The sequence below is a fragment of the Gymnoscopelus braueri genome (assembly GCF_963280865.1).
Source record: "Gymnoscopelus braueri genome assembly, chromosome: 22".
Lineage (NCBI taxonomy): Eukaryota > Metazoa > Chordata > Actinopteri > Myctophiformes > Myctophidae > Gymnoscopelus > Gymnoscopelus braueri.
The window spans coordinates 31,176,717-31,196,132 of NC_137624.1; the positions used below are offsets into that span (position 1 = coordinate 31,176,717).

Below are 19,416 nucleotides of genomic sequence, written 5' to 3' on the forward strand. Positions count from 1 at the left end.
AACTAAAAGCAAGAGTGAATAATTAGGTCTTGAGCTGTGCTTTAAAGCTATCCACAGAGACTGCCTGTCTTAGGTGTAATGGGAGTTTATTGGGAGACTATAGCTTGGCTATTAGAACAGGTTCCTCTGTAAAAGGTCTTAGGGATAGATAGTGGAGCACTTGTTTTTATGTACTGTATGTTACTGTCATTTATTTTGTATTGTAAAGTGTTTTTAACGTATTAGTTAGTTAGTTGCTTGTGAGAGGAACCACAATGGACAATACATCTTAGGACTTTGTTGTGTTTATCCTGGACTGCTGTAACCCTTTGGTTTTATTGCGTTTCAAATCAAATCGAAAGATACTATAGAAATTATCTTTTACTTTTTTGAAAAACTAATACAAAAACAGTTTTTGTATTAATATGCATAACGTGTCAATTTCTAATACATTTAGTGTCTTGACTCTTGTACCCAGCATATAGAAGTTATCCTTTTTTACAGTAACTATAAGCAATTTTACAGTACTTTATTGGCATTTCTTTGCCAGTTATTAACTGTACATTTTACAGTCAATTCGTTACAGTGTAGCTAATGGATGTATTCGCATAAACTGACACAAGTATCTGTGGGAAAAGATTGATTGTTTTTTTTACAACTGGATACGTTTAATCCTCCTTGCACTGTGCCGTTAACAGCCTTTCTCTTCCTGGAAAGTTAGCATGCCGAAATAGAAGCCATATGTTCTTGTATAAAACAACAAAACAGCACCAACAACAACATAGAAATCTTGCATGAAATTACCAATTCCGAACTGTCCACAGACAGAACAGTGAGTAGACAGAAATGGTGCCATCTTATAATGAGCATAATTGAGGACCCATTATGATGAAGATAGGGTTGAAAATGGGTGAAGTGCTCCTTTTTAAAGCATGTTGTGAAAACGGCTCAATTTTCCCATTAGTTGCGACACACTGGCATGCAGCTAAGTTTAGATGTGGCTCAAAGTTCACAAAGAGAGAATAAATGACAAAGAGGGCAAAAATTGTATTGCGGTGTGTGTGTGTGTGTGTGTGCGCGTGTACGTGCACGTGTCGCTCCACAGTCCACACACATCCCAGACTATTCTCTCTTCTGGCTCCTACGCTGTGGATCAAACTCCCCATTGCAGTTAGAACTGCAGACTCACTCAGACTCCACCTTTAGCCCGTAGCACTTGACCTTGCCTTGACGCCCATGCAGTCTTATGCAAAAGGTTTTAATTTAGATAGATACAGCGTGCTATTTATTTAGACAGGTTCCAGGTTCATTTGTTGACCCTGGCATCCTATAGTATCAGTTTGTATAGTTTCAATGCACAATATCATTTATTTGATATTATACCGTTTAGACTGGTCCTAGATTACTGAGGCACTACACTGTCTCTGTATTTAATGCATGCGTTTACCTTGCTTATTGTAAGTCGCTCTGGATAAGAGCGTTTGCTAAATGCCAAAATTGTAAATTATGTGTGTGTGCGTGTGTGTGTATGCGTGTACAGTGAACACGCCGTACACCACAGGGCCGGTAGTCAGTAATCAATTGAGAGTGTGTGTGGAGCGCAGCAGAAGATGGGAGCCATTGTTGAAATGACCCGGCCGACCGGGTTATTTTTAGAGCGTTCAGGTGATCTCACTAATCAGCCGAGGCACAGAGCAGCTCATGTCTGATTGTGTGTTTGTGTGTGTGTGTGTGTGTGTGTGTGTGTGTGACTGTGTACAGTGCTGAAGTGTCCTTCCATTAAGGTTAAATCCCTGACTCTTGGTGATCTAACGGCTTGATTTATAAATGGCCACGCGCCGGTCGGTGTCTCTGACCAAAAATACCAGATCTGAAAGCTAAGAGCGTCTGCTAAATGCCTAAATTGTAAATGTACTTAGTTCCTTCCCTGCAGTGGAGTGTCTACATTATTTGTGGAGGAGCAGCAGCAGTGACTCCAGTCAGCAGAGGAAATGCTCCATGAGGTCTGTTAGGTCTGATAACGCTCAGAGGGAACACATGAACGTGGATGATAGCAGATGATCTCAATAATAACAAACCGTTGGCAACAGAAAAGAAACGCAGGCTGATGAGCTAAAAAAGAAGCAGAAATAAGTAATACAAAAACATCTTGTCGTCCTCTTTTCATCCACTGGGTCTGTTCTCCAGGCCCTTGGGTTCCAGGCTGGGGTGGAATCAGACTGGTGATCCAGTCAGGATGGGATCTAATAAGATCCCATCCTGACTGGATCACCAGCCTGATTTGGAATTAGTGCCACTGAAATAGATTAGCTAATAGCTCTTCTATTTCAGTGGCACTAATTCCAAAACACTAATCAGGTAACACCACAGGTCAGGGCAGACGTGCGCAATGACCATACTTAACCACTTGAACCCTTATATGGTTGACCGGAGTCCATCAGGGCTCTATACTAGTGTCTTTTCTGTTATTGTGGGGAAAGCTTCAGCTGAAAATACCCTGGCGATCTGCTATTTCCCTGCGAAAGCTTTCCGCAAAATACGGATGCAACCATTTGAGCTTGTTATACTTCGTATAAAAAAACTGATCTACAAGCTTACAATACATCACAGCGTGATGCACTGTGAGCTTGTAGATTGGCTATTTTCGTGAAAAACCTTTAAAATTGTACCTATAATGATGTGCCCAACATAGAGGAACGGGTAGGTTGAAAGTGGGCTGAGTGCCATAGACTGTAAAGAAATGATGGTCAAAGGGATCGGTGACGTCACCTATTGGTTTCTACAGACCCCGTTTTGAAGCCACTTCTTCTGCGAATTCAAATCCACCGTCTTGGAACAAATCCCCATTGTAATCAATGGCGTGGAAATGGTTCTGCAGCCAGCAGGGAGGGAGGGGGGAAATAGCGACACCTGCCAGGCCATTAATGAGAACTGCAGGGAATTCCGCACTTCCTTGTGGGCTTCATTTTAAAAACTGGATGCTTGCCGGTACTGGGTGTACTGGGGAGTGTGTGTCTGACACCAGTAGACACCAGTAGCTCCCAGTGCAACAGGAGACACCCTTTAAATCTGCTCTGTTCCTCTTTCACTTCCACTGTAGCTGCAGGGCCTGTGGTAACAACACCCCCCAAACCCTGTCTCTCTCACACACTCACACACACACACACACACACACACACACACACACACACACACACACACGCGTACCCCACACACATGCGGCATCCTCTGTACGGGTAATTACCATAGCAACACAGAGGTTTCATATCGCTGCTGCATGTCGGGTGGATAAACCTCGTAAGCCCAAAACCGTCAGTGTTGTATTTTTATACAACAAAAATAGTGAAAATAGCCGTTTTTCATTTACAAGCTCAAGAGGCGTTGTGTGAGCTTGTAGATCGGCTATTTTCACTACTTTTGTTCGCCGCTCTTGAATGATGAAGTAGGGCGTTCGTTTTTTAATCTTTTAAACATAAAAAGTAAGAAATATGGAGATACAAGGTTTCTGCCCGGCAGTCAGACGATATCTGGCCACCGCTGTAGACGTGTTCCACCAGATACTGCTTTCTGACAGAGAGATCGGTAGAATGCTTCCATTGTTCATTGTGTGTGTGTGTGTGTGTGTGTGTGTGTGTGTGTGTGTGTACAGTACACATGTACACGTTTTGTTTATTTGTTTATTAGAACAGATCCCCATTAGCTGCTGCCTCAACGGCAGCCAATCTTCCTGGGCTCCAACAAGACAGCAATATACATTAGCAATTATATATCGTTGTTGCTGGGCATATGGGGAAATAACATGTCGGATACAATAATGAGCGCTGTGTATGTACACATGTTACACATCAGTATGTGTGAGTGACAGAATGGTGAGTGTGTGTGTGTGTGTGTGTGTGTATATGTGTACGCATGTACACATCAACGCCAGTGGTCTTGACGAGGTCATGGGTGGCTTGATTTATAGATTTGAGTTATACCGAATATAGCAAAGCTAACAGTGTGCCACGGCCCACCGAACGACCTGTTGTGAGCTTGTAGATCGGTTAGTTTTCGGTGTGCATCACTCGCCTCGAAACTATGGATAAATCAGATGCTTCAGATGTCATTTGTCATTGGTTCTCATGTTTTTGTTACTTAGGCTTGTTTTGTTTAGTTTTTCTCTTGACCACAAGGTTAAAAACTCATTTGGATAGCATGTTATTAGACCGATGCTAGGTTCTTTGTGTGCCTGGTATCCTATAGTTTCAATGTACATATTATTATTTTTGATAGTATATTGTTTTAGACCGATGCTAGGTTCTTGGTTTAGCTGTGATCCTAGTTTACTAAGGCACTACACTGTATCTCTGCATTTGATAGTAAGTGGCTCTAGATAAAGAGTAGGCATGGGATAATCGTTATTATCGTTTATCGTGATAAAAACGCTCACAATAATCGTATCGCAGAGATTTTAATTTATCGTGAAATTGTCCTCCGTCATACACTGGGATCAATTCACCTTTGCCGAGCTGCATATCCGGTACCACTTAAACCCTCTATAATTGGTAAAACGCACCTGTAAAGAACGTACTTGATACAGTCTTTTTTTCACTCTAAATCTCTTTGTCAAAAATAGCGATCTACAAGCTCACAACGTGCCGCAAGCTTGTAGATCTGCTATATTCCACCCCAGACTATGGATGCTGGGGTTCAAGTGGTTAACAAAAGTGGCATTTTAAGAGTTTAAGCATATTGTAACTGTAAAAAGCCTGGTGCTCTACAGTTTGTCAAAAACTGTGGTGCTGTGTGTAAAATGAGCTGGTCTCAATAAGAGGAAATCATTCATTGACTAACAGTGGCTCCATTACACAACTCTTGTTGCTTTTAATGTTTGTGCTTTAATATTGTGCAATGTTTTTCCATGTTGTGCTCGTTGGCCTTATTATTATTGATTTGTAAAACCCTCAAACCAACGTGGATTCTTGCACCAGTAGTTCTCAAAGTGCGCCCCCAGAGGTCCTTGTAGAGAACTTGTAGATCTGCTATTTTTAACAAAAATAGTGTATGGGGGGTTCTTAGCAACAATTAATTTGGGCGTGCTTGATACAAAAATGTTTGCGAAGCACTGCTCTGTTAGTTGTAGATGTCAAACGTGTGGATTGGTTGGTGATTGTCAACACACATCATGTTGTCCCAGCAGCTAATGTATTCTTTGGTTTGTTCCAACAGGCTTCTTACTCTTCAAGGACTTCTGTCTGAACGAGATAGATGAAGCTGTCCCTCAACTCAAGTTCTATGAAGAGGTACCTGTCTGCCTGTCTGCCTGCCTCTCTGTCTGTCTGTCTTGAATATAACTGAAATTTCCACACCAACCCTGGATTGAAAATTACATTTTTCGTCTCCTTTCCCAAGCCATAGACATAGTGTGTGTGTGTGTGTGTGTGTGTGTGTGTGTGTGTGTGTGTGTGTGTGTGTGTTTTTGTATTTGGGTGTGGTGGGATTAGTGTGCACCATGTGATGATGCGTGAGAGAGATTAGTGTGTAATCCTATATCTGTGTTCAGATTAAGACCATCTAGGAAGTAGTGGCCTGGTCTCTTTGTTGTTGTGCTGCGTGATAATCTGACCCGATGTGATAGTCTCAGATTAACAGTTAGCTGTGCTGCTAATCTGATTTGCTGTGATAGTCTCAGATTAACAGTTAGCCGTGCCGCTGATCTGACCTGACGTGATAGTTCCAGATAAACAGTTAGCTGTGCTGCTTATCTGTTTCATATTAAACAGTTGGCTGTGCTGCTATTAATCTGTTTCAGATTAAAGACTATGAGAAGCTGGACTCGGAAGAGGAGCGGTTGTGTCGCAGCCGACAGATTTACGACGGCTACATCATGAAGGAGCTACTGTCCTGTTCGCATGTGAGGATCTGAATCTATACTGCGTCACTAGCCCCATAACCCTAAGACATGTCATGTCCATAGCGCTCACACACACTGTGGATATCATGTCCATAGTGCTCACCAGTGGTGTAAAGTAACTAAGTACATTTACTCAATACTGTACTTAAGTAACATTTTGAGGTACTTTTACTTTAATGGAGTATTTCCAATTTTCAATACTTTTACTTCTACTCCACTACATCTCAGAGGCAAATATTGTACTTTTACTCCACTACAATTATTTGAAAACTTTAGTTACTAGTTACTTTGCAGATATAAATGATTACATTATAAAACATAAATTAACCACTTTAGCCCTATTTTAACCTAGGCTATTTGAAAATAGCCGATCTACAAGCTCACAACGCGTCGCATCGCGACGCGTTGTGAGCTTGTAGATCTGCTATTTTCAAATATTTAGTACTTTTACTTTTGGTACTTAAAGTATATTTTGATTCCAATACTTTTGTACTTTTACTCAAGTAAATTTTGAATTCCAGACTTTTACTTGTAACAGAGTACTTCTAGATTGCAGTATTGATACTTTTACTTAAGTAAAAAATGTCAGTACTTTTTCCACCACTGGTGCTCACACACAGTGTGGGTATCATGTCCATAGTGCTCACACACAGTGTGGATATCATGTCCACAGCACTATCAACTATCACTATCAACCATTAAGGTGCTCACTGCTCAAACGTCCTGTCATCTGTAAAAGTAGAACTGTTTCCAGCTTGAAGCGTCCAGGACGCTGTGCCAAAAACCGCTGTGCGTCGGGAGCGCTGAAGTGCGATGGTCGGGCGCTGGGAAGAGGATAGAGCGCACCAGCACGTCTTAACCATAGTAATACATGGAAAACTGTGTGTCTTTACCATAGAAATACATGGCCGACTTGCGCTGCCAGCTCAAAAGTTAGTTCTCTGTGGACACGACCCCCTAAACTGCTGCTCCCCTCGGAAAGCTCCATCTGAACGACATTCATCTGCTGGATGAATGCATAAAAGTGATTTCCCCCAGCCCCCCCCCGGGAGACGATCCGGTACTTTCCTTTCCCAGTGTCACTCTGAGAGCACAGAGAGACATAATGAAACATTCTGCTGAATTCCTCTCATCCACTCTGGGCTCCCCTGAAATCCCCCCTTTACTATTTTATGATGTTTGTTGGTCCCTGTCTGAGAACACACACACACACACACACACACACACACACACACACACACACACACACACACACACACACACACACACAGGTTTGTATTACTACTGCCTGTGAGGACATCAGAATTTAAGGATGGAATTGAAAATGGCTGAAAATAGTCAAAGAATAGCCGGAAAATTGCCGTTGTGAGCTTGTAGATCGGCTACAGCGCGCCACAAACGCGCTGTGAGTTTGTAGATCGGTTATTTTAGGCACACAGCTAAGTATAAATCAGGCATTACGACGCCATCACGGTCCACCAAAAATGATCTTTAGTCGACTAAATCAACTGTAGATTTAGTCAACTAAAACATTTCAGATGACTAGAATATGACTAAAACTAAATGAATTTTTTTTCAAAAGACTATGACTAAAACTAAATCAGAATTTGCTGTCTAAATGAATACTGGTGAAATGACTGTACATGAGATCTTGATCCTCTCTCCACTTGTCTTTACATTGTGTCTTCTAGCCGTTCTCCAAAAAGGCCGTGGACCACGTTCAGACCCACCTGGCAAAGAAACTGGTGCCTCCGACTCTCTTCCAGGTAAGCCCCTATATTATATGCTGTATGTCAGGGGTCTTCAACGTTTTCCAGGCCAAGGACCCCCTAGCTGATAGAGAGATGAAGCAGGGACCCTCACTAAATTGTGTTGCAGATTAAACGTTTTCATAGATAGCTTCATAGACTAGTTTGACAACACTATCAGCAGTGTTTCACTCTGTTCTTAGTCTGCTCCTTTTTCTCTCTGTACACTAAACCTCTTTGCCAAAAATAGCCGATTTACAAGCTCACAACGCCTCGTAGTGGGAGGCGTTGTGAGTAAAGTTCTCCTCAGAAAAAATGATGTGCATGCTAGGGTTCAAGTGGTTAATGTAAAAAAGAAAGTCACACACAGATTTGACAGCCTGTTGTAGTAGTTTACTGTTGTAACTCTGAGGACCCCCTAGGGGTCCCGGATCCCCTGTTGAAGACCCCTGCTGTACCTCATTGTACTATGAATAACAATGTATCGCATTGTCAGCTTGTAAGTCGCTTTTATCGTTATTATTAGTGGTTAACACTTGTGTGAGGCACTAAAAAATGTATGCATTAGTTGATATTGGTCACTGTACTTGGCCCAGTCCTTTTTTTTAATCCCTGTACACTAGTAGTTCTCAAACTTTTCGTGTCAAGGATCCCCAAATGTATACAGTATGTAGTTGGCCGTGGACCCCCATCTGAAAATGCTTTGTGCCAGGGACCCCCAGAAGAGGAGATTTGTGTTAAAAGAAATTCAATATTATTCTTAACATTTTCGATGTTTTCTTAAAAAAGAAAAATAGCAAAATAGCAGTAAAATGGCAAACGGTATATCTGCTATTTTTGGTTAAAAAAAAATATTGCAAAAACAGCAGATATACAAGCTCACAGCGCGCCACTTCGTGCCGCTCACAGTGCGATACGAAGTGGCACGATGTGAGCTTGTATATCTGCTGTTTTTGAATAGCCAACATATAAATGGATTAAGTGGTTGAAATGATTGTGATGCTATATTAACTGCTTTTGCTGGGGACCCCCTGGACCCCCCCAGCCAAAGACCCTGTACACCAAATCTATCAGTGTTTAGCTGAATGTTGGCCCCCAGTCAGAATAGGGAGGCTGGGGTTCATGTGGTTAACACATAACAGACACATGGCTTCAGTGCCATCAGGACATCAGCTTTGTGCAAACGGCAAAACTGTTGACTTTATTTACACTACTGATCCATGCTGGTAAAACAACCTTGGCAAGACCCTGGATTTCATATTCATGTGCCATACAATGTGCAATACATGTTTGCATGCACACACACACACACACACTGTGTGATCACAGGTTAACGGTCATATTTTAGTCATCTGAAACGTTTTTGTCCAGTTTTAGTTGACTAAACATCATAAGATTTTAGTCGACTAAATCTACAGTTGATTTAGTCAACTAAAATGTATTTTGCGGAGGCACGGTGGCGCAGTCGGTAGCGCTGTCGCCTCACAGCTAGAAGATCCTGGGTTCGATTCCCGCCGGGGACGCTGTGGGCGCTGGGGGCGTGTCTTCTCCTCCGCGTCATCAGCGCCCATACCCTAGGTGGGGTTGGCGAAAGGGCCTCTCTGTGTGGAGTTTGCATGTTCTCCCCGTGTCTCCTAGGGTAGTTAATACCCTCACAAAAACATGTAGTAATCCTGGTCACTAGACCGCCTCCCCCATGACAGCCGGGGCGCCTGATGGAGGGGAAGGGAACTGGTGGAATAACGTGTTCCTTCCATGCGCTACGTCCAACCAGGGAAACTCCCCCCTGTCAGGTGACAAGAAGGTCAGTTGGCTCTCATGCATTGAAGGAAGCATGAGCTCGGCCCTGGCCTCCCTACTGTGGGGGACTGGTGTAGTGCTGGTGTAGGGCTGGTATAGCGACCAGGATCACTTAGGAAATTGGCACCGGGTGAAAAGAATGGGTTACAAAAATCGCGGGATAAAAATGTTTTAGTATAAAAAAAAAATATTTTGCATGCTGAAAAAAGCCGATCTACAAGCTCACAACGCGTCGCGCTGCGACGTGTTGTGAGCTTGTAGATCGGCTATTTTCAGAGCACCCAAGCGTCTTTTAGTTCTACTGGATCTCTTCTCCACTAGTCCCTCCCTAACATTTTAGTCTAGTTTTTATTTGTTGACGAAATTGTCACTACATTTAGTAGCTTCGTTTTTTTTTTTTTCGTCAGTGAAAAAAGGTAGTCGACGAACATTTTTCGTCATAGTTTTAGTCGACGAAATCGAGGCATAACCCTTATTTCCGTATTTTTAAAGACACATAACTTATTGCACTAAAAAGTGTAAATCCTTCCACCATTATAGCAGCACTCCTCTTCTGACAAAAAAAGCCCACTCCTATAAAAAACAGCCTAGCAACAGTTCTTCGTTAAGCCCTTTAGGGTGTTCAGTCTGTAGGGTGTGAATCCACCACGCCTCTCTCTGCAAGAGAGATCTCTCACGATCCCCACCTCTTTTTAATGGCTGAATAGCGTCTTTACCCTGAAACCTCAGAGAGCAAACCTCATGTCCCACCGCATTAAAATGTCTAGCCACAGGCCATTTTTTATCCTCGTTTCTAATATTACTTTTATGTTCTGAAATCCTCACTTTAAGTTCTCTTTTGATTTTACCCACGTAACATAGGCCACAAGCGCATTTTTTCTTGTGATACTGTATGTACTGTTGTACTTAAAAGTTGTTTGGAGTCTTTTATAATACTGTGGTGCTATCTAAAAAAAAATCTGAGTGTCTATATAGGGGTTTCAAACTATTTTTCTAAAAATGGACTATTTTGTTGTTTTTCTTTCTTGTTTTTGACCTTCCTGTAGAAATATTGTAAGTGTTTGATGTAAACATGCAAATATTATCACCTGGACCGCTTTGTGCATTGCACCGAGGTCCCCTTTATAAGCGACACTGATTTTGTATGCTTCACACACGCTGAGGAAGGCCTGTGAGGCCGAAATGACCGGTAAATTAGTCGCTGCTGGGGGCGATAAGACTGTGAATAAAAAACAAGATCCTAAACGGATGAAAGTGAGTGCTGTTATTCCTTTCAAAGAAACGGTTTGTCATATTGCCACGCTCCATACTGTAGGCCTACCCAAAAATACAATCTTAACCACTTAAAACGTTGACATTTAAAGGACCCCCATACTGTAACTCTGAGAGTGTACAAATGGAACCAAGGGTAAGGGTCCATTCGGTTCCATTTGTTCACTCTCGGAGTTACTTGTGAGGGGCCTTTTGGAACCCCCTCAAGGAACCCTGAGGGTCCCTGGACCCCACTTAGAGAACCACTTAAACCCTAATACACTTCATTGACCGGGGGATCCCCCAGGGCTCTATCTTTGGCCCACTCCTTATTTTCCCCCATCAACACAAAATGTCGGGGGAAAAAATCTGATCTACAAGCTTCATGTGATTAAGTGTGTGTGTGTGTGTGTGTGTGTGTGTGTGTGTGTGCCCTTGCAGCCATACATTGTGGAGATCTGTGACAGCCTGCGAGGAAAGATCTTCCACAAGTTCATAGAGAGGTGAGAGGAAGGAATCTTAATTAAGCACAATGTCTAAATGAATGAATGTCTTAATTAAGCTTAATATCTTAATTAAGCACAAGGATACTTTGAGGTTTGGGTTGTTGTGTAACTCCAAATATTGGTGAGATGTCTTTGCTCTGTTTCTCTTGTTGATTAGAATTAGAAATATAATCCAAAACTATTCTCCTCATTGAAGTACATTGTACTATGAAACCGCTGCCACTCACAGTCACTCTGTTAAACCATAAACCAACGCAAACAAAGAGGATCAATACAATGTTTTTATGTCAAATTCCTGTTGATGTTACTGTGGATCTGAATCTGTGGATCCAGTCCGGCTCTTCTTCCTAATACAAAGAAAAGCTGTACTGGGTTTTTTGTGATGTCATATATTGGCAAACATTGCTTTGTTTATGTTTGTTTATGAGCTTAAAAGAGTGACTTTGAGATGTTTTTTGAAATTGCCCACAGCATTAGGCGTCGGTAGGCACATTTCTGAGCCATCCACAGTCTACCTGTGAGACGCAGACATGGCAACCAACCCAGAGTGCAGAGGTTGTCAAACTGTCTTTTATATAACTCTAGAGAGCGTACAACTGTACCCGCTCAGAGTTTACAGACCTGCAAGGGTCCATTTGGTTCCATTTGTACGCATTCAGAGTTACAAACCTGTAAAGGTCCATTTGGAACCGCCTCAAGGAACTACCATAGTGAGCATTAAAGATTAAAAAGACCCATAATGGAGATGATACAAACCTTTTCCTTTCTTTTCTTTTTTGACATAGTGTGAAATCTTTGAACATTTGCCCAAAATAAGGACACCAGGGTTGATGTCTTTTAAACTATGGTCACTTAATTCACTTTCTTTGCTTTGTTTCTCTTTCTCCTCTCAGTGACAAATTTACTCGTTTTTGCCAATGGAAGAATGTGGAGCTCAACATCCATGTGAGTAGTACCATTTATAATTTGCAATTTAGGCATTCAGCAGACGCTCTTAACCAGAGTCACTCACAATAGGTAAGGTAAACACTTAACATCAAATACAGAGAGACAGTGTAGTGCCTAGTTTACCGAGGCACTAATACCGAGGCACTACACTGTTTTTTTTTAAATCACAAAGAAAAAACACGTTTTGTCAATGGGGGGGGCCCCATTGACAAAACGTGTTTTTTCTTTGTGATTTAAAAAAAAAAACGTATAAAAAAAAAAACAATTGGCCTGGGGCCGCATTGAGTGACGGTGCGGGCCGCATTGCCCATCCCTGGTCTAAACAATATACTGTCAAAATAATAATCTGTACATTGAAACTATAGGATACCAGGTGAACAATGAACCTAGTGTCTGTCTAAGTAGTACCAGTACCGTCCAGTATCTTGTGTCTTCATCAGAGCCAGACCCAATGCCAGAGTTTTCGGTCCCCCTAATAATTGAGCGATATATCAGGTTCTAGCCTTTTATTGCATGTTCCTCTCTTCCTCTGTGCAGTTGACCATGAATGACTTCAGCGTGCATCGGATCATCGGCAGGGGTGGATTTGGGGAGGTTTACGGCTGCAGAAAGGCTGACACAGGCAAGATGTAAGTATCCAATTCTGCACTAAATGATAAAAGATGTAAGTATCCCATTCCGCACTAAATGATAAAAGACGTAAGTATAAGTATCCCATTCTGCCCTGAATGATAAAAGATGTAAGTATCCCTATTCTCCACTAAATGAAAGATGGTGGGGCGGGTACTCTACGGTGGCAAGCTAAAAGACTTATCTACTTGTCCTGAAAATTGCAGACAGAAGCTCTTTTATAGTGGTTTTGAATGACGATAGTGAGTCACAACGTTTGATGGGTAGGGCCTTCCACATTTTGGTGGCAGAATGGTAGAATGCATTCATCCCCATGTTTGTGCCGAATTTGGGGGCGATCAATGTGTTTATCATACCAATACACTTATTCGGCCTCTGCAGGAGTGTACGAGTGTATCTGTCTGTGTATCTGTCTGTCTGTCTGTCTGTCTGTCTGTCTGTCTTATACCAGTTAATCGTACAAACCACTCCGCCAATCAGCGACACATTTCTTGTGCACACTGTGCAGTACTGAGTGCCAATATTCGGTCGGACCAACAGTTTCCGAGAACCAAAAACTGTGAATATCTGTCACGCACCGAACCTCAACATGGGGTTCCCGGGGACCCCCAGGGGTCCTTGAGGGGCGTCCAGGGGGTCCCAGCTAAATGAGTTAATATAGCATTAAAAAAATCTGTATAATCAATCACTTTAACTCTATATATTGTTTCTGGTATTCGAAAATAGGTTCTGATTGGTCATCTGCCACTGTACTATATAGCACTATAGGGCCGATATGACTGACTTATTATCACCCTCTCTCTCTCTCGGCCCTGTTAATTGCCTCCCTCACCCAGACAGTGCAAATAAAAGGCTGATCAAATAAAAGGCTGATCAAATAAATTATACATCTAATGTTTACCTCCTGTTGGCTGCCCTGCAGGGGTGTCTTTAGTTGTCTGTTTTCTGATCTACCGTGTGTGTGTGTGTGTGTGTGTGTGTGTCTCAGGTATGCCATGAAGTGTTTGGATAAGAAGAGGATTAAAATGAAGCAGGGAGAGACTCTGGCGCTCAACGAGAGAATTATGCTGTCATTAGTCAGCACGGGGGTGAGTTACGCACACACACACACACACACACACACACACACACACAGAATTTTTAGGGATTTTATGAATGCCATTTTTTATTTTTTTCTGGCATTTTGTCTTAAGCCGAAAAATTGCAGATCTACAAGCTGACAACACTTTGTGCTGCGACCCCCACACACACACACACACACACATGAAATAATACATCTTCATAGGGTCATGACGTACACACACACACACACACACACAGAGAGATGAAATAAGGCTCTATTAAGATGATGTGTGTGCGTATGAGCGACCTCCATCTAACTAAGGACCTATAATAACAATGTGATTTGATGAAAGAAAGAAATGCAGTTTTGACACATCCACACATTATTATGTTCCATGTTACTGAAGTAGAATGATTCAAACCGTGACACATACTCAGTGCTGTAATATATGTTATGAAAAGTAAACATTAACAGTAACATTAATATTTGGTGTTCTTTAGTGTAAAATCTCTCTGTCTCTCTCTCTCTCTCGCCAAAAATATAGACATCTCTATAGTAAAAAGTAATATATAACTATTAGACAACATTGTTGATGTACAATGTTTGGTTTTAGGTTAAACATTGTTTAAAATGTTTTCTCTCCTGTCTCTGTAGGACTGTCCGTTCATAGTGTGTATGACGTATGCCTTCCACACCCCTGACAAGCTCTGCTTCATCCTGGACCTCATGAACGGTACGCACTCCTCTCCTCTCCTGTCCTCTCCTCCTTTCTCCTCTCCTCTCCCATGCAGCCCTTCATCCCCCTGCCCTGTCCTCTCCTCTCCTTTCTTCCAAACCTCTCTTGTCTGTCGGCACCAGCTGACCCCTAGTGGCCCTATTCTATTCTGGGGTGAACATTCTGAGAGAATAGCTGACCCGTATGTGTTTTTAAAACATTTTAACAATACAAATGTTTGGAGGGGTTGACACAAAAATACTTTCAGATGGGGGGTCCACGACGGCATAATAATACATATTAATTTGGGTGTCCTTGACATGAGAAGAATTGGAGAACCTTCGATGGGCATGAAGGACACTAACGTGCTTGGCTTTATGACCTCGGTGACTCCCCCCAATACCCGGAAGGAGGGGGGGGTCCCTAGGGGACGTGTGTGCGCTGGGTGTGAGCAACTTTCATTTTGAAATGAGTGGGTGGGGATTTCCTGTGGCCTCTCCTGGCTATTCTTGGCTATCAAAAAATAGCAGATCTACAAGCTCATAGCGTGGCACGAGTGCCGCACTATGAGCTTGTAGATCTGCTATTTTTTTTTTAAATCGGGAAAATTGAATTATTTGAATTGAAAGTCTTTGAATATATATCTTTTTAAAGCGAACTTTTGTAACTCAAATCTTTGCTTCTGGGGATTCTACAAATGTCTTCTAAATCCTAACAGTTTTTTTTTTAAACGCATGTTTCTATAATATCAGTGGTTCTCAAACTTTTTTCATGTCAAGGACCACCCAAAATTATATGTGGACTCCTAGCCTGGCATTGGCCAGACTGATGACGTGGATCCACTCTCACGTTCCTCCCCGGTATCGGTATCAGTCCCCGGTATCAGTCCGGCCCATAGGGAGCGAGTATGAGAAATCAGAAAATGATCGGGCCAATCAGTGACTGCGTTTCAACTGCTGTCAGTATAACAGTGAAAAGCATCAAAATCATTTTCTGATTTCTCATACTCACTCCCTATGGGCCGAAGTCCAGACTGATTCTGGGGAGGAACGTGAGAGTGAATCCACGTTATCAGTCTGGCCAATGCCAGGCTAGCGGACTCCCCCCATCTCAAAATATGTTGTTCCCCAGGGCCCCCAGAAGCAAAGATATGTGAGCTTGTATATCTGCTATTTTTTAATAGCCAAATAAATCTAAAATGACACGGATGCTTTCCTGGTCTTAACGGGTTAACAATGGCATTTTTTTTTTTTTTACCATTTATAAAATCATGTGTGTGTGTGTGTGTGTGTGTGTGTGTGTGTGTGTTTTCAGGAGGGGACCTGCACTACCACCTCTCTCAGCACGGGGTCTTCAGTGAGAAGGACATGCGTTTCTACGCGGCTGAGATCATCCTGGGTCTGGAGCACATGCACAACCGCTTCGTCGTCTACAGAGACCTCAAGGTACCGTCTGTCATTCATTAATTAATCCATTAATTCATTAACCCATTAAGACCTGGAACTGTGTCATTTTTAGATTTGAGCTAAAAAGCATTATTTGACACTTTGACTATTCAAAAATAGCAGATATACAAGCTCATAGCGCGGCACCGAGTGCCGCGCTACGAGCTTGTAGATCTGCTATTTTTGAAAAATCGTGAAAATGTGTGCAAATCTTTGAATATATATATTTTTAAAGCGAACATTTTTAACTCAAATCTTTGCTTCTGGGGGGTCCCTGGAACAACATATTTTGACGGGGGTCCACGGCCAAATACATATAATTTTGGGGGTCCTTGACATGAAAAAGATTGAGCACCACTGATATAGAAACATACGTTTTTCAGAAAACTGTTGAGATTTAGGAGACACGTAGAATCGGCTTCAGGTCTCAATGGGTTAAGCCAGTCTCCTCTCTCTGTTCCCTTGTCTACTGTTGCCCTTTGCCCCATATTCACATAAAAGCACTGCTTCCCAAACTGCGGGGCGGGACCCCAAGGGGGGGGTCCCCAAATTATTTTGGCGGGTCCCCAGATGATTAGCTTAATGTGCAACATTGCCACAGCAAACAAACCAGCATACGGTATACGTGTATACAGGGTATCTGCACATTTCTAAAGTTACAATTTAATGACCTTTAAGACCTTTGTAATACCAAATTGCCCAAATTGTCAAATATTACCTAAGAAAGAGGCAAACGCTGCGAAAATAGCCGAGCTGCAAGCAGTGCAAGGCGTTGTGAGCTTGTAGATCAGCTATTTTCAAAATATTTGTGGAACCGAGTCAAACTAATAAATGTAATGCCAACAATTCCAAGCGCCAGTCGGGGTGGGGGGGTGTCCCCAGTTCAAATATGATAGTTTTTGGCGGTCGCAGCCTGAAATGTTTGGGAACCCTATAGTCAGGGGATATTAGCAGAAAGATTTTCAATCTTGGAATAAATTCCTTACCTAAAAAAATCTTCACCAATGTGTTTGTAAAGGTGTCTAGTAACACATCTCACAAAGACTGAAATGCAGTTTCCCTAGGAGAATTTTTGACAGCTGCTGAAAGTTGGGGTACCCACCATTTCCCTGCATTTCCATGCAGGGAAAATAAATCAAAATTTAATTCTGTTTTAAGTAGCATGTGAGGGGTCAAAATAGGGTGTTTTTGTGATTCTGAATCCATTGCAAGCATTTGTTTTGCACCAAAACCACTCCTTGGGCTAAAAACAGCCCAATCTCAATGGGCTTTTTACACAAAAAGTATACCTGGAAAAGGATGGCTATGGCCGTTTTTAGCCCAAGGAGTGGTTTTGGTGCAAAACAAATGCTTGCATTTCAGTCTTTGTGAGATGTGTTACTAGACACCTTTACAAACACATTGGTGAAGATTTTTTTTGGTAAGGAATTTATTCCAAGATTTTTTTAATATCCCCTGACTACTAGCAATGTTGTAGTTAAAGGAACACTACGCCTACTTTCAACCTTATCAACGCGAATGCTATTTTTTTCACACAAGAGATGTGTTTCTGAAGACCTTCTGCTTTTCTTCCATTTGTGCTGTTTAGGACCGGTTGCCATAATAATACTGTCCTGAGTCTGCTCTAAGTCAGCCAGCACTTTAACTACCTTCAATAAACAATGCACTACAATGCAGATAACTGTGTGTGTGTGCCAGATGTCTCCACAAGTATAGTAGAACTTGAGGAATCGACCTTGTGAAATGTTATTTTCATAGATAACAATGTTTTTTTTTTAGATACAGTAATAAGGGTACAATATAAGAAGGTATGTATAATTTGATGAGTGGTGGAAAGATGCTCATGTCTCCGGTAGTAGACTCCACAAGTCTCCTATACCGGAGACTCCGCTGGTCATCAAATCATTGGCTCTGGAATGCGACAAAAACTAAAAGAATCTCCATGAATTCAAGGCTTCATGCAGTACTGTATGTAATTGATAGAAAATAAGTATTTTTTTTGTGGTGAACTACTCCTTTAATCCCTTTCATGTTTTTTTTATTTTATTTTTCTCATGGTGGACGGAAATTATGGGTTGGCGTCCTACTTCACATCTTATCTGTGTGTGTCTCTCCTCCTCCTTACAGCCAGCTAATATCCTGTTGGATGAACACGGACATGTTCGTATCTCAGATCTGGGCCTGGCCTGTGACTTCTCCAAGAAGAAACCGCACGCCAGCGTGTGAGTAGCACACTGTGTGTGTGTGTGTGTGTGTGTGTGTGTACGTGTACGTGTACGTGTCCATGTGTGTGTTTGTCCCCACAAGCAGTACAAAATGTACTCACATTATACTTCAATGTAGAAATACTCTGTTACAAGTAAAAGCCTGTGTTCAAAATGTTACTTGAGTAAAAGTACAAAAGTATGCCCGGGGTTCAGGTGGTTTGTGTAAAAAAAAAAGCAAAAAGATATCACATAGATATGGCGTACCCCCTGTAGTAACTCTGAAGGCCCCCTAGGGGTCCCTGGTTTAAGTCACTCTGGATAATTCACATTGTTAATTGTAGGTATACAGTAAATGAGAGTGTAATCGTTTGTGGTGTGTGTGTGTGACGCAGTGGTACCCATGGTTACATGGCTCCGGAGGTCCTTCAGAAGGGGACGGCGTATGACAGCAGCGCCGACTGGTTCTCACTGGGCTGCATGCTCTTCAAACTTCTCCGAGGGTAAGAACCGCTCTCTGCTCTTTCATACCGTTGTGTTCCTCTCTCCATCTCGTTGTGCACTTTGTCTTCGTTTAACCCATTAACTCACTGAGTGCCAGAATTATTTCTGGCTATTTCTGGCCAGTGCGATTTTTATTTTTTATTTATTTTTAAGTACAAAAAAAGTGCTTAGGAAGCGAGATACAGCCTTTTTCAGTTATAAGTTAAACAAGGAGTGGATGGAGCTGCAAAAATGTGAAACACGTTAATGGCACGTTGCACCATAGCGGTAAAACACGTGAAACACGTTAATGGCACTCAATGAGTTAAGACCCTGGAACGCATCTGTCATTTTTAGATTTCAGCAAAAAAAAGCGTTATTTTACACTTTGGCTATTCAAAAATAGCAGATCTACAAGCTCGTAGCGCGGCATCTGCTATTTTTGGAAAAAAAAGTCTGAGCACCACTGATATAGAAACATACGTTTTTTTCAGAATACTGTTGGGATTTAGAAGACATTTGTAGAATCGGCTTCAGGTCTTAATGGGATAATGTCGTCTGTGTATCATCTCGTCTTTGTGTCATCTTGTCTTTTTGTAATCATCTTGTCTTTGTACATGGATTAAAGTCTGGTCATTTGGATTCTATAGAAGCCAAGCTCGTCTTCTATGGAATCATGGCGCGCAGCGAAAATAGCCTATCTATAAGCTCTCAATGTGTCGTAGATGGGCCATCTTTGGTTATTATTTTA

At 42.0% G+C, this 19,416-nt stretch overlaps 1 protein-coding gene across 1 annotated transcript in view; it reads left to right on the forward strand.

The window, feature by feature from the left end:
• The window catches only part of grk3 (G protein-coupled receptor kinase 3), a gene marked incomplete at its 3' end in the record, with an annotated part of 75,862 nt that overhangs the window by 42,405 nt on the left and 14,041 nt on the right, over nucleotides 1-19,416 (forward strand). Inside the window, exons 3-13 of the mRNA XM_080418709.1 lie at nucleotides 5,188-5,261; nucleotides 5,771-5,872; nucleotides 7,564-7,638; nucleotides 11,113-11,174; nucleotides 12,071-12,122; nucleotides 12,663-12,754; nucleotides 13,744-13,843; nucleotides 14,473-14,551; nucleotides 15,848-15,978; nucleotides 18,106-18,200; nucleotides 18,578-18,685. Of these exons, the coding sequence (XP_080274835.1) occupies nucleotides 5,188-5,261; nucleotides 5,771-5,872; nucleotides 7,564-7,638; nucleotides 11,113-11,174; nucleotides 12,071-12,122; nucleotides 12,663-12,754; nucleotides 13,744-13,843; nucleotides 14,473-14,551; nucleotides 15,848-15,978; nucleotides 18,106-18,200; nucleotides 18,578-18,685 (970 nt within the window). The remainder of the gene's footprint in view (nucleotides 1-5,187; nucleotides 5,262-5,770; nucleotides 5,873-7,563; nucleotides 7,639-11,112; nucleotides 11,175-12,070; nucleotides 12,123-12,662; nucleotides 12,755-13,743; nucleotides 13,844-14,472; nucleotides 14,552-15,847; nucleotides 15,979-18,105; nucleotides 18,201-18,577; nucleotides 18,686-19,416) is intronic.